Genomic DNA, 12727 nt, shown 5'->3' with positions numbered 1-12727 from the left:
TGGATCCCCCTCAGGGAGCAGCCTACTTCCCTCTGCAGACAACCCCGCCTCTCTTGGAGTCCCTCACTTGGCCTGAGCTAGAGGATACACCCTTTGTCCTCCTCCAGAGCTCTCTTCTCTAGAGGTTTCCTTGCAAAACACTCCCGCTCAACCCTCTCTGGCTCAGACTAAAAATGGGAACATAATCAACGGGCAGTTTGACAAGTCCTATAAGCAGGTGTTTTGTACCCTGGGGAGGAAGTGGGGTCTAGTCCTTGGGAATTGCCTGAGAAAGCTAAAAACATTCCGTCCAACCAGCTGCTAGACTTTTAGAAGAAAAATGAAGCCGAATCTTGTGTCAGCCAGGGTCCTGGCAGGAAACAAAAGGCAGACTCAGCTGTTTTGTTTTATTTTGTTTTTAAGAGAATTTAATGAGGGGGTTATTTACTTGGGCTGGGTATTAGAACACCAGCATGGGATGGGGCACTGAGGCACCCCAGGACTAGCACCAGGAGAAGGCCTACCATCCCAAGCTGAAGGAGTGAAGGGAGGAAACTGGGGTGGGGAGAAAGGAGACACAGCCACCTCAATTCTGAGAAAGGCAGGAGCCAGGGAAGCCCCAACCTCTCTCTCTTCAACTGCCTGCTGCTGGTGCCACTATTGACCCAAATTCAGTTTGGTCCTGACAGAACAAGATGCAAAATTGTGGAGAAAGTGTCAGGAGGGAGGGAAAGTGATCCAACAAGGTCAATGCATGGGTGCTCACCCCTGGAATTTGGCTCTGGAGCAGATAATGCCAGCGTACAGTGTTGCCCTGAGACCTATATCTCAGAACCTAAGAGCAGCCCCAGCTCCTGTTACCCAAGCCTCAAGGTCCAGCCCACCTCCAGCACCCCCTGAAGTCTTGACTACTCCTTGCAAGGTTGGTTAGAGTTGGCATCTACTGCTGGCAATGAGGAAGCCCTGGGAGAATCCTCTTCATGCACAGAAGTCAGGGGTCTTTCTCAAAAAAGTAACAAGCCTAGCCAGAGAGTTGAGGACCAATTTGGGGGCTTTGCAGTTCACACTGAAACCAGTATGACTCAGAACTATGCCTGCAAATCCACCACTAACCAGTCCAAAACCCAAGGATCCAGACACCATTGAGGTTAGCAACACCCAAAACATGTGAGCTTCTGCTTCCAAAATTCATATGCTCCCCGCAAAAGGAAGTCCAGGGCCGCACATTTGATCAGCTAAACCAAGGGCATGTTTTCAACCAAAGTGCAGGGAAGCGTGGGAAAATGAATTCACATGAGGAGGGGAACCTCAAACATTGGGAGATTCCCCACGCTGGAAAGCCAACAAGTAGGTCCACAAGTCTATATAAGTCTAAGTTTGGTTATGATGGAGCATTTCCACAGAGGGTATCATCAGAGATGCTGAGTCTTGAACTAATTGTTGAGTGTCTTTCTTTAATGAGTCAAACAAATTTCCAATCATATCCCATGAACAAAGTACCTGCTTTGCAGCACCCATACACATTGCTGTTTTAAAAAGTGGATAGGTAAACTATGACTAATACTAAATTGCTTAATTCTGTCTCTCACTCCAATGTTTGTTTATTGTATTCCAAAAGTCTTTGACACTTGACTTAGGGCACATTTTATTATTTGTTTTGATGACTGATTTTTCATTATTTTCCTCTTTTGCAGCCTTTGCTAAAATTAGCTGGCATTTGCCGAGTGATGTATTAGGATTAGATTCAGCTGGTGTGCAATAGAAGGCAAAAACCAAGAGGCTTAAACTAGATAGAAGTTTCTTTCTCTTCCACACAAAAGGGGTCTAGAGAGCCATAGTCCAGAGCTGGTCTTGGACTCACTCCACAAAATCATGAGGGACCCAGTTTCTCCCTCGTTACCGGGCCCCATGCCCTGATGTGACTTCATCCTATCCATAGGTCTTTGGAGACCTAGTTAGCGTGTCCAGTGCGTTTGGTGGGAAGCAAGAGAGGAAGTAGTTACCTACTTTTTTGATAGTTGTATCTTGTATCTTCTTGGCCAGTAAGACTGGGTGAAGCCCAGTTAAAAATTAGGCCCTACCTACTTGAAGACTCAGGGAAGAATAGATATTCAGGGGTTAGAGAGGTGATATAGAGGATAGGGTTTGCCTTGCACTCAGCTGAGCAGGTCCAATTCCCAGGACCTCATATGTCCCTGAGCAGAGCCAGAAGTGACTATTGAGTGTAGTGCTTGGAGTAAGCCCTGACCATTCATTGTTGGGTGTGGGCCCAAAACAAAACCAAAAAATAGATGTTGAGAGGCAGACAAGTCATTCATGTACAAACAATCATTATGCTTATATAATGGTGACAGCTAATATAGACTAAATACTTGGATAATTATGAGCAACTAATTATGGGCAATAATGGGTACTTGTTATGTGGTTATTTAGTCCTTACCATACCCTCTGAAGTATGGTACAGTTCTTACTCTATAGAGGAGAAAACTGAAGTATAAAGATGGTAAGGAGCTTGTCCACAATTCCCCAGTACTGCTACAGTTCTTACTCTACAGAGGAGAAAACTGAAGTATAAAGATGGTAAGGAGCTTGTCCATAATTCCCCAGCTAGCAGGTTGCACTGGCTAATTTTGGACATATGCAGCCTGGTTCCAGAATCTCCAGGACACAATAAATTAGGAATAACTACACCTCTTTTTTTTTTTTAATGTTTGAAACTTTTGGTGGACAGAGCAATAGTACAGTGGGTAGGGTGCTTGCCTTACATGCAGCCAACCCAGGTTTATTCCCAGCATCCCATATAGTCCTTGGAGTGATTCCTGAGTGCAGAGCCAGGAGTAACCACTGAATGTACCCCACACACACCAAAAAAAAAAAAGGAACTTTATTTAAAAACCATGACTTACAACGTTGTTCATAATATAGTCATTTAAGATATTAAATATTCCAATACCAATCCCACCACCAGTGTGACCAGCCTTCACCAATGTCCCAAGTTACCCATCCACACTTCCCCAGCCTGTCTCCTTAGAAGGCACAAAATAATTTATTATTATGATGATGATTTATTTATTTACTTTACAACATGTATCTCATAATGACATTACTAAAGCCTGAGGATATGCTGAGTTGGTAGGTGCTAGCTGAGCCTTCTATGCTACTGTTTTCTCTCATTGAGCTTAGTGGCCTTTCTTCACAACTTTCTCATCTAATATCCTGTGCTCCCTCAGCACTTTCAGAACCCTGGAATTTGGATATATCGTCAGAAGCCGGTACAAATAGGTGCTCAAAAGCTAACTGTTCGGTGAGAGACTGCCATGCTCGTTGGTGGGAGCTGAATACACTGGAATAGGAAGCACAGACCCAGACCTCTGTGAGCCCAGAAGGCCAACAAGGAGTTGGCAGGTGGGCACTATGGTGAGAATAGTCAAGGTCGGGGATCTCCAGAGAGGGCCGGTGTGTGGCTGGATTGTACTTTCTGGTCGTGAGCAATAATGGTAGTCAGGAGCCAGAGTTAACTCCTTTCCAGTCCAAGTGAGAAACAGAGCCTCTGCCTGAGGCAATGGGAAGCCACCAGTCTGGAGACAGGTGGTGATGGTCAGAGTGGCCATCTAAAAAGATGATCTGGATGAGGTCGCCTGAAGCCGGATGCTGCGTGAAGACAGTGCAGCAGTGAACTCCCAGGTGCAGCTCTCAGGGGGCTGAGGGAAGGAAGCAGATGGGGCTCAGAGACAGTCCGGGGAAGAAGACAGGTCAGGAACTCAATGGGCTCAATGGGTGCCGCAAAGGAGTGGCCTGTCAAGGAGACATTGGCTTAGGGGGGCTGAGGTGGGAGTCTGAGGAGAATGGGCACCAAAATGAGAGGTCTAAAAGGAAGAGATGAGGGGGCAGAAAACAAAGGAGGCCCTATACTCGTGTATGTAGACCAGAAAGATGGGCCAGGGAAGTCCTTGGAAAGGAAAGGAGGGGGCCGGAGGGGGCCAGAGCCAGGGGATTTGGAGAGGGGCCCTGGCTTGAGCTGGGGCAGACAGCAGTTGGACGCCTGCAGCCTGCGCTCATGGCTCAGAAATGTCCTAGGCCTGCCAGCAGATGGTCTGGCCCTCAATGCTCCTGTACCCCACAGCCCATCAGGCCCCAGCAGACACCAGGAGCTCTGAAGCTCTTCCCCCTTTCTAGCCCCCCTACCCCATCTTCTGTTCCCCCAAAAGGGGCCTTTGCTTCCCAGCACTGACATACCCCCACCCCCACCCCTTCAGCCCCTCTCCAATGGCTGATGGAACACAGGCCCGGGAAGGAGAGGGAGAGAATAAACAGACAGCTGCGGGGGAGGGGCATCAGAAATGGCAGGATTGGGGTGCCAGATAGACCAGAGGTCCAGGGGGTGGTGTCTGAGGGGCCCGGGAGTAGGCTGAGCCAGCAGGGAGTTAATGTCTGCAGTGCTTGCCCCTGGGAGGCCTAATGAGACACAGGTGGCCCCTGGCCCGCGCCCACACCGCCAGCCATTCTCCCATTGTAAGCTGATGCTCCACTGTCGGCTTCAGGCAGGAGGGGGTGTGAAGGGGGGCTCCTGCAGCTAAGGGGGCGGGGCTGGGGGGCTGGCAGGGCCCCAGCACATAACTCTGGGCGGCTGCAGTCTGCGGCGCAGTCTGTGGCAGCAGACACCCAGCGCTTGGAGCTGAACCGACAGCATGGAGGTAGCAGGCTTGGGGCGGGGGGCTCACAGGATGGGGGGACTGAGCCCACTCTGGTGGGGCCCCTCAGCAGAGAAGTGGCTCTAAAGGCATAAGCTTGGGACCCAGCAGGAACTCTTGAAGCCTGCAGGGGGCTGGGCCTGACACCTAGAATGGGAGAACTGGGGAAAAGGTCAAACGCTAGGCAAGGGGCTTCAGGCAGGGGTGGGGGCTGTTCATGTGCTGGTGAGAGGGGGCTCGGGGGTCTCTGGGATTTGGGGAGGACTGCAGTGTGGGATGACTCTGTCTTCCATCGTCCCTAGGCCCTCCTGGCCCTGCCACTGTTCCTGCTTCTGTCCACGCATCCCTGCACCCCTCAGTCCGCTGGGATCCGGGGAGATGGTAAGGCCCCCACACTGTCACCATTAGCCGGGCTAGGCAAGGGCTGTTCTGAGTCATCTCTGAAGCCCCTCTCCCACCGAGCTCCAGCCCTGCAGTAACAGGGCAGGTAGAAGGTGCTGTTCCTGCTAAGGATTTCCCTCCTAGGGACTGTGGGGTATTGTCTGTGAAGCCTCGGTGGCCCTGGCCTCATCCTCCCCACCCCATCCCCAGCTCTGGAGAAGTCTTGCCTTCAACAACCCCTGGATTGTGATGACATCTATGCCCAGGGCTACCAGGCAGACGGCGTCTACTTGATCTACCCCTCCGGCCCCAGCGTGCCTGTGCCCGTCTTTTGTGATATGACCACTGAGGGCGGGAAGTGGACGGTGAGTGGGGATGCAAAGGGGAAGTGCCCAGATCTAGTCCCAGCCGTAAGACCAAGCATCATCTCTGCCAGCCCATTTCCTCATCTCTAGGGTGGGGAAAACAGGGTACACCATCTGTGAGGTGCAGGCAATTCTAAGGGATTCAGACTGCTTAGCACAAATAATTCTCAAGTGATTCTGGAAGGTACCTTGTGTAGCTGAAGAACTCAAGCCCAAGAGGGGTGAAGTCTCTGGCCAAGGTCACGAGCCAGCAGCAGGATTCAGGTGGCTGAACTCTGAAACATCCTCTACAGCCCCTTTAGCCTCTTCCTGGCACTCAGCAGCTGCTCACTGAGGGGCCCCGAGTCAGCATATGCCTTTTCTTACCCACAGCTCAGTCCTTTAACAATGTGCCTCAGCACACAGGGTCTAGGCCTGGGGTGGCCCCTACCCAGACCCTTATAGGTTCAGGCCCATCCTCTCTGCTCCAGATTTTCCAGAAGAGATTCAACGGCTCAGTGAGTTTCTTCAGGGGGTGGAACGACTACAAGCTGGGTTTCGGCCGCGCTGACGGGGAGTACTGGCTAGGTAAGGCAGAAGCCAAGCAGACTGGGGGGCTGCCCCGAGCCAGGGCCCTGCTAAGCTTTTGCCCATGCCCACAGGCCTGCAGAATCTGCACCTCCTGACCCTGAAGCAGAAGTACGAGCTGCGCGTGGACTTGGAAGACTTTGAGAACAACACGGCCTATGCCAAGTATGTGGACTTCTCCATTTCCCCCAACGCGATAAGTGCTGAGGAGGACGGCTATACCCTCTATGTGGCAGGTTTTGAAGACGGTGGCGCAGGTACCCTAGGCTGAGTAAAGGGAATGGGCGCGGGGGAAGGGGAGGAGGCAGGGCTGGCACTGCTCAGTTGCTCCAAACATTGAAGGCCCCTCCTTTCCCCTCTGGGGCCTGGAAGGGTCGCCGCTGGCTGAGAGCCAGCCTGGGCTCAGTCCTGGGGAGAGCAGCCCTGTGCAGAACAGCCTTTGGATTCCTGGCTGACCCGGTGTGGCGGGGCTGTCACAGTGACAGCGCTGTGTCACACTGAGCAGTCCCCACGCCTGCCCTCCACCAGGTGACTCCCTATCCTACCACAGTGGCCAGAAATTCTCTACCTTCGACCGGGACCAGGACCTCTTTGTGCAGAATTGCGCGGCCCTCTCCTCGGGAGCCTTCTGGTTCCGCAGTTGCCACTTTGCCAATCTCAATGGCTTCTACCTAGGCGGTGCCCACCTTTCCTATGCCAATGGCATCAACTGGGCCCAATGGAAAGGTTTCTACTACTCCCTCAAGCGCACTGAGATGAAAATTCGCCGGGCCTAAGGTGCTGGCATCAGTTCCCCCCCTCCCCGCCCCCTGCCCCACTACTCCAGTTCCTTTGAGTGCTCCCTCCGCTGGCCCTGCCTGTGCCCTGGCCCCACAGCCCCCAGTCTGTCCCCTCTGCAGCTCTCGGCACCTGCTTCTCAAAGCAGGCTTGTGCTCCACACAACTCCACCCACAGCCAGAGCCAAGCCAGGCCTCTGGTCCCTCCACCTGCGACAATGTGGCCAGCAGCTGCCTGGCGACCCCAGCCTGGGCTCCCTAATGCTAGGAGTCACCGCTGTCCCCTCCCGGAGGTTAAGAGCTAGCCTGAGGGGCTCCGCCTTAGCCCAGCATCTATGCCGTGGACTGTTCTGAGGCTGCCCTGGCAGGTCATCTGGTCTGACCAATATCCACAGCACATGCCAAGTCTCATCCCTGCATTCCCTCCAGCCATGGGGTATCTTCCCTTGTTTTCCTTCCCACCCACTTACCACCCAGGAGTGAGCACCATGGACCTCCCCAATCCCATCTATTGTACTCGGCTTCCCTCACCTATCCATTCCAGACCCCCAAAGCTCAATGCTGAGACTATTTTACCACAGCTACTGCATACCAGCCCCAAGCAGCCACAACCAAGGTGGGCACAGAGCTGAGGTCCACCTGGCCCTTCACCCTCTGCCATGGAAAGGCAGAGGGCACCCTCTGTAGGGCTGGGAGTAAGTGGGGATGAGAGGTCTCAATAAACCTCAGCACCTAAATAAAGTGGCTTTGACTTTTGTGCATGCAAATGTGGATACTTGGCCCCAAAAATGTGGGTGCTTTTTGCTCCCCTACTTATGGCACCCTGCCGGAGTCAGGCACTGGAAGGAACCTTGTATTCCAAAGGCCTCATTTAGACAATGAAAAGGTTATGTAATAATAAAATAATATAATGACAATAATAAAAATACAATACTGAAAAGCTCTCTCAGGGAGGAGATTCCCCATCTGTCATGGCTCGGTGGTGGCTCAGGTGGTTGCTTACAGCTGTCAAGCCGGTCTGAGATGAACCTGCAAAATAATCCAAGCCAAGCATCCCCTGCTGGTTCGGAAGGCTCCAAAGGACCTCAGGGCTGGGTCTGCTCTTGGCAGCAAGGCACAAATTTGTGGTCCTAGGGCTCCTGGAGGTCAGGCAGGTCCGCCAGCAGCATCGGGGAGTCCATCTGGATCTCACGCTGCAGGGACTCAATGTCGGCAGGGTTCATGCCGTGGCCCTCCAGCCAGTCAGCAAGCAGGGAAGCTGAAAGTGAGGCCGAGTCTGCCTGGCTGCATGGAAAATGGGAGAGGTGCTGTTAGCTGAGGCTGACTCTCTACCTGTCCCATTGGCTACCTCCTTTTGGAGAGAACCCCTCCCATAACCCCCTCCCAGAAGCTTGACCAGCCATCTTACCCATCCTGTGGCCCGTCAGCCACGCCCATATCAAAAGACTGATTTAGGAATTCCTCCAGGTCAAAGCCAACACCATAGCCAGCCCCACTTCCCTTTGGAGTGCCCGAGAACACAGGTGGCAAAGGGTCCTCTACCTGTAGGGAATGATGGCAGATTACTATGTGGCATAACCAAGAGGTCAATCAAGGACTGCAGACAGCAAATCTGCCTGGAAATTTACGGGCATCCCGTAAATTTGACTGGCTGACTCAACAGTCACTGACTACTGGCTAGGCCCCATCACCACCATCTCCAGGCCCTGCACTTCCCAGGGAGCACCTCAGTGTCTCCCAGCAACCTCCCTGTTTGCCCTTGTCTCCTTCACTGAGCAAAGCAACAAGTTCTGAGAGATACAGTCCATCTGCTGCTAGGTTATCATGACCAAGAACATACCCAAACCTCCCCAAACCCATTTTCCTAGGCCAAGTCCAGTTATCACCACAGCATAAGCATCTCACCTGTGACTTGGACAGCTGCTGTGTCACCAGATTGACGTCGGGTGACTCTGAAGTGGAGGGTTGAGGGGCCCCCCCAGGGTCTGGCAGGGGAGGGCCTGATGGGAAGTAAGGCAGAACACCAGGGGCACTGGGGCCAGGCAACCCTGGCGGTGGTAACAGAGTCTGGGGGGCCAGGAGGCTAGAGGAAGTGGCAGTCTGGAGTGCAGCAGGGCCAGGAAGGGGCCCAGAACCGGCAGGGTTGGGGACAGGGCCAGGGGGCACACAGACAGGCTGAGATGCAGAAGCTGGGGTGGAACCTGCAGGTTGTGGTGGAGGGCCCATGGGAGGACTGGTGGACTGGGTTGTGGGGGCTGTGGGGGCTGTGGGTACAGGGGCCTGGGCTGGTGCCAGTATGGAAGCTGGCGCTGGGGTCGGAGCCGGGGGCCGGGCCATGCGAGTCCAGCGCTCCAGCAGGCTACGATCATTGTCACTGAGCACTAGGCCAGCCAGGGGATCAGTGGATGGGCCCCCAGAGACCCCAACCCCTCGCTCCTTGCGTTCCCGTTCTTGTCGCCGTTTCTCCCGCTCCTTGGCTCGCTCTTGTCGCCGCCGCCGTTTTTCTTCCCGCTCTCGCTGGCGCTCCTGGGCAGTCACTGGCTTCCGAGGCTCGGGAGCTTCCAGCGGGGCACTGGGGCCATCTGCAGGGAAGTTGGGCAGCAGTAAAATAAAAAGCCTGCAGCCGCATGCCAGCCAGGAGCTCCCCACTGCCACCCCCTCCCCAGCCAATTCCAGTTTCTACAAGGAACCTCTGAGCCGACTCCGCAAGGACTTGAGAAGGGCAGCCTTGAGCGCCGCCTTGGTGTTGTCAGAAATGGCACCCTCCCTCTTCGGGGGAGCGGGTTCGCTGGCAGGCAAGGGTGGCTGCAAGGTCAGATCAATGGTTTCAGGTGCAGGGCCAGAGCACAGTGGTGGGCCTGGAGGAGGTGACTCCATGGCACAGTCCCCACTAGGAGTCCACAGACTGGGCATCTCCACATCAGGACAGCCGGGCTCACTGGCCACAGGCTGCAGTGAAGGCTGGAAGCGAATCTGCTGGCGAATGCCCTCGCGCCGTGCGTGGAAGTCCTCAATCTCAGCCATGATAGCCTCCTTAATGCGCTCCCTGGTGAGAGCTTCTCGGTCAAAGGCAAAGTCAAAGGGTGGGGCACAGTCAGGTTCATCATCAGGGTCATGGTACTTGGCCAGAAACGGGTGACGAAGGGCAGTGGCTGCTGAGATGCGAGCGCTGGGCTCAAAACGCAGCATTCGCCCCAGCAGTGACAGGGCTTGGCGGTCTGCACCTGGGTACACTGTCTCCCAGGGCACAGGCTGGCGTGGTGGCAGGCTCTGGATATAGGCCCGTACTCTCTCAGCCCCCACAGCCTGAATAACCGCTGGTGATGGGGTACCCAGCACCATCATGATCAGCTGCAGTTGGTGCACATAGTTTTTGCCTGGGAAGAGCTGGCGCCGGGCCAACATCTCCCCAAAGATGCAGCCCACAGACCACAAGTCAATAGCCTGTGTGTACTCGTGGAGTGAGAGCATGAGCTCAGGAGCCCGGTACCAGCGTGTAGCCACATACTCAGTCATAAAGTACTGGTGCTCAGCAGGGGAGGTACACAGGCCACGGGCCATGCCAAAATCACCAATCTTCAGCTCACAGTTTTCATTCACCAACAGGTTGGAGGGCTTAAGGTCGCGGTGAATGACCTGAGCCGAGTGCATGTACTTAAGGCCACGCAGCAGCTGATACAGGAAGTAACGCACATGTTCCAGCGTGAGTGGCTGTGAAGAGTGAATGATCTGGTGCAAGTCACTTTCCATCAGGTCCAAGACCACGTAGCTGGAAGGGGAGAGAGATGTGAGCCCCCACCCCCAATACCCCAGCCCCTTTCTCAATGCACCATCCCAGCTCCAGGCAAGTAATGGCAGTAGCCTTGACTCTACAGAGGCCAAAGTATGATACAAAGTTTCTAGACTCTAACTTTTCCAGGAATTTAAGCTGAAGTATTTTTCTCACTTAAACTAGTTTTTCCCTTCAAGAGAAAAGAGGAAATTACACTAAACCAGGACAGGCCAACAGATTTGTGTTTAGAACTCTCACCATTATTTGGTAGTGACAGCTTGAAGGACTCTGATGAAAGCTGTGGAGGCTTCTCCTTTTCTGTAGGAAACTGTTTTGTAACTGGCAATGTTTGCTATGTGGCAAGGAAGCCCTAGTTATAATAGGAGAACCCTACATTTACTATCCTATATACATCTGTACTCTTCTTAAGAAATCCCAATTGGGGCTCAAAGTTCTGCGAGAGCACTAATTCTCAATTCATAGCAATTCAGGCAAGTCTGCCTGACATTTAGGTTCAGCATCCCTTCCAGAAAAGTAGCAATATGGCCCCAGACTTCAGAAAAAGTCAACTTCGCCTCCCTCTCCCAACAATGATTCTTACACAGACTTGAACTCGCCATAGGGAACAGTGGGCCTCAGAATGTCCTTGATGGCAATGATGTTGTCATGCTTGAAATGCTTGAGGATCTTCAGCTCCCGAAGTGTCCTCTTCGCATTGGTCACCACATCAAAAGCATTAGGGATCTTCTTAATGGCCACCTGCTGGCCTGGGGAATAAGGAAAAGGCTGATATCCTAACGCATCTGGGGGAGCAGCAGGATGGCACCAGGCCCCTTTTCACACCTCCTAGAACGCAAGAGCCATCCTGTGCCTAATCTATGCCAGGCCCTGCAGAAGAGTCCGCGAACGTGAGCACATGTTCCCTTCACATCTCTCCCCCAAGGCAGACACTGACTCAAAGTTAAGAGAGGGAGCCCGGCTCCGTCACTTGTGGGGCTCTGCAACGCTTGTGAATCAAAGCCTGTGTTTCTTTCTCCTCCCTAAATTCACTCCATCTCACACCCCCGCCCCTGGTGCCAGCCTCCGGCGTCCGAATACACTTCTCCTTTGGAAAACAGGCATCTACATCCACGCGGGTCTGAGGTGGTCACTGGCCCAAGGAGGAAGTTGGCAGACAACGAAGGCGAAAACAAAAACACAGAAAAAAGCCCACTCTCTCGGAGAGCGGCGTGGGAGGCTGGGCCGGCGCCCTGCTGGCACCCAGGCGGACTCCGCCCCACGCGCGCCACGCGGGACGCCGGGCAGCTCACCCGTGAGGCGGCGGCGCGCCGACGACACCACCCCGTACGCCCCATTGCCGATGGTCTCGATGATCTCGTACTCGTCGCCCACGTCGAAGGTGACGTCGAAGGAGCGGGCCTTGAGCAGCGCGAGGTTCTTGGCCGCCACAGAGACGGCGGGCTCGGCGGGCTCGGTCTTCACCGGCCCCAGGGGCTTCCCGGCGGCGCCGTCGCCGTCCTCCTCCTTCAGGGGCTCTGCCATGCCGCCCTCGGAGCCCGGGCCCCCAGCCCCCAGCGCCGTGTGCGCGGGCCGGCGAGCACCTGGCCGAGAGCACCTCGCCGGCACGGCCAAGGCGGCGCGGCGCGGAGGGGAGGCGCGGGCCTGGAAGAAGGGAAGGCGGGACACTTCGCCTTCCTCGCGCCGCACTCACCGAACGGCGCCTCGGCCCGACACCTCGCCGGGGCCCTGGGCAGTCCCAGGCTGACCCCGGCCCGGGGCAGGGCGGTGGCAGGAGCCGAGGGGTCACTCGCTGGAGGCCGCCGCCACCACCTCAGCTTCACGCCCAGCCCCGCCACCCTCCACCCGCCCCGCCGGCCCAGGCCACACCCCTTCCAGCGTCTGGCCAATCGCTAGGGGTCTCTGCCGAAGTTCCCGCCCTCTCGACTTACTGTGTCGAATCCGAACCCACCCCGGGACGAGGCCACGCCCCCTGTCCGGCTCTCCGGCGGGGCCCGCCCAAAGGGCCTTTGGGCGTTCCGCAGAGCTGAGCCCGGGGCCGGCGTGCTCCCCGCGCAGGCGCGCAGTGCGAGGCTACGCCCGGGTGTGCGCGCTTGCGCCCGTCTCCGTCCGGGAAGTCGTGCTCGCTCCCGGAGCGCCGAGGACCTGGTGGGCCGAGCGCGAAGTGTCGGCAGCTCG

The 12727-nt window shown here is 55.1% G+C and overlaps 2 protein-coding genes across 4 annotated transcripts; one reads left to right on the top strand and one right to left on the bottom strand.

Annotated features, from left to right (window-relative positions):
- Window positions 1-4248: 4248 nt before the first annotated feature.
- On the top strand, window positions 4249-7445 carry MFAP4 (microfibril associated protein 4). The gene is made up of 6 exons (XM_004612844.2): window positions 4249-4673; window positions 4973-5051; window positions 5262-5416; window positions 5887-5983; window positions 6058-6240; window positions 6512-7445. The coding sequence occupies exons 1-6, from the start codon at window positions 4668-4670 to the stop codon at window positions 6757-6759; spliced, it is 768 nt and encodes a 255-aa protein (XP_004612901.1). The 5' UTR covers window positions 4249-4667; the 3' UTR covers window positions 6760-7445.
- Window positions 7446-7637: 192 nt separating this feature from the next.
- MAPK7 (mitogen-activated protein kinase 7) lies at window positions 7638-12380 on the bottom strand. Of its 3 annotated transcripts, XM_004612843.2 has the most exons (6): window positions 11842-12380; window positions 11133-11298; window positions 9450-10528; window positions 8665-9341; window positions 8168-8301; window positions 7638-8043 (listed from the first exon to the last, which is right to left on the bottom strand). In XM_004612843.2, exons 1-6 carry the CDS (start codon window positions 12071-12073, stop codon window positions 7890-7892), a joined length of 2442 nt encoding a protein of 813 aa, XP_004612900.1. In that variant the 5' UTR covers window positions 12074-12380; the 3' UTR covers window positions 7638-7889. The 3 variants fall into 3 exon arrangements, with proteins under 3 accessions (XP_004612900.1, XP_054992626.1, XP_054992627.1); XM_055136651.1 differs by lacking the exon at window positions 11842-12380 and having other exon boundaries at window positions 7645-8043; window positions 11149-11821; XM_055136652.1 differs by lacking the exons at window positions 11133-11298; window positions 11842-12380 and adding an exon at window positions 10790-11111 and having other exon boundaries at window positions 7645-8043.
- Window positions 12381-12727: the final 347 nt, after the last annotated feature.

Source organism: Sorex araneus, chromosome 4, assembly GCF_027595985.1.
Source record: "Sorex araneus isolate mSorAra2 chromosome 4, mSorAra2.pri, whole genome shotgun sequence".
NCBI lineage: Eukaryota > Metazoa > Chordata > Mammalia > Eulipotyphla > Soricidae > Sorex > Sorex araneus.
This window is presented reverse-complemented; position numbering and strand designations above follow the sequence as displayed.

Coding starts and splice junctions, on each gene's coding strand:
- MFAP4 (XM_004612844.2), top strand. Junction 5,052..5,261: donor CGCTGGGATCCGGGGAGATG/GTAAGGCCCCCA, acceptor CCCCATCCCCAG/CTCTGGAGAAGTCTTGCCTT. Junction 5,417..5,886: donor CTGAGGGCGGGAAGTGGACG/GTGAGTGGGGAT, acceptor TCTCTGCTCCAG/ATTTTCCAGAAGAGATTCAA.
- MAPK7 (XM_004612843.2), bottom strand. CDS start 12,073: ATGGCAGAGCCCCTGAAGGAGGAGGACGGCGACGGCGCCGCCGGGAAG. Junction 8,302..8,664: donor AGCAGCTGTCCAAGTCACAG/GTGAGATGCTTA, acceptor CATTCCCTACAG/GTAGAGGACCCTTTGCCACC. Junction 8,044..8,167: donor GCTGACGGGCCACAGGATGG/GTAAGATGGCTG, acceptor TTTTCCATGCAG/CCAGGCAGACTCGGCCTCAC.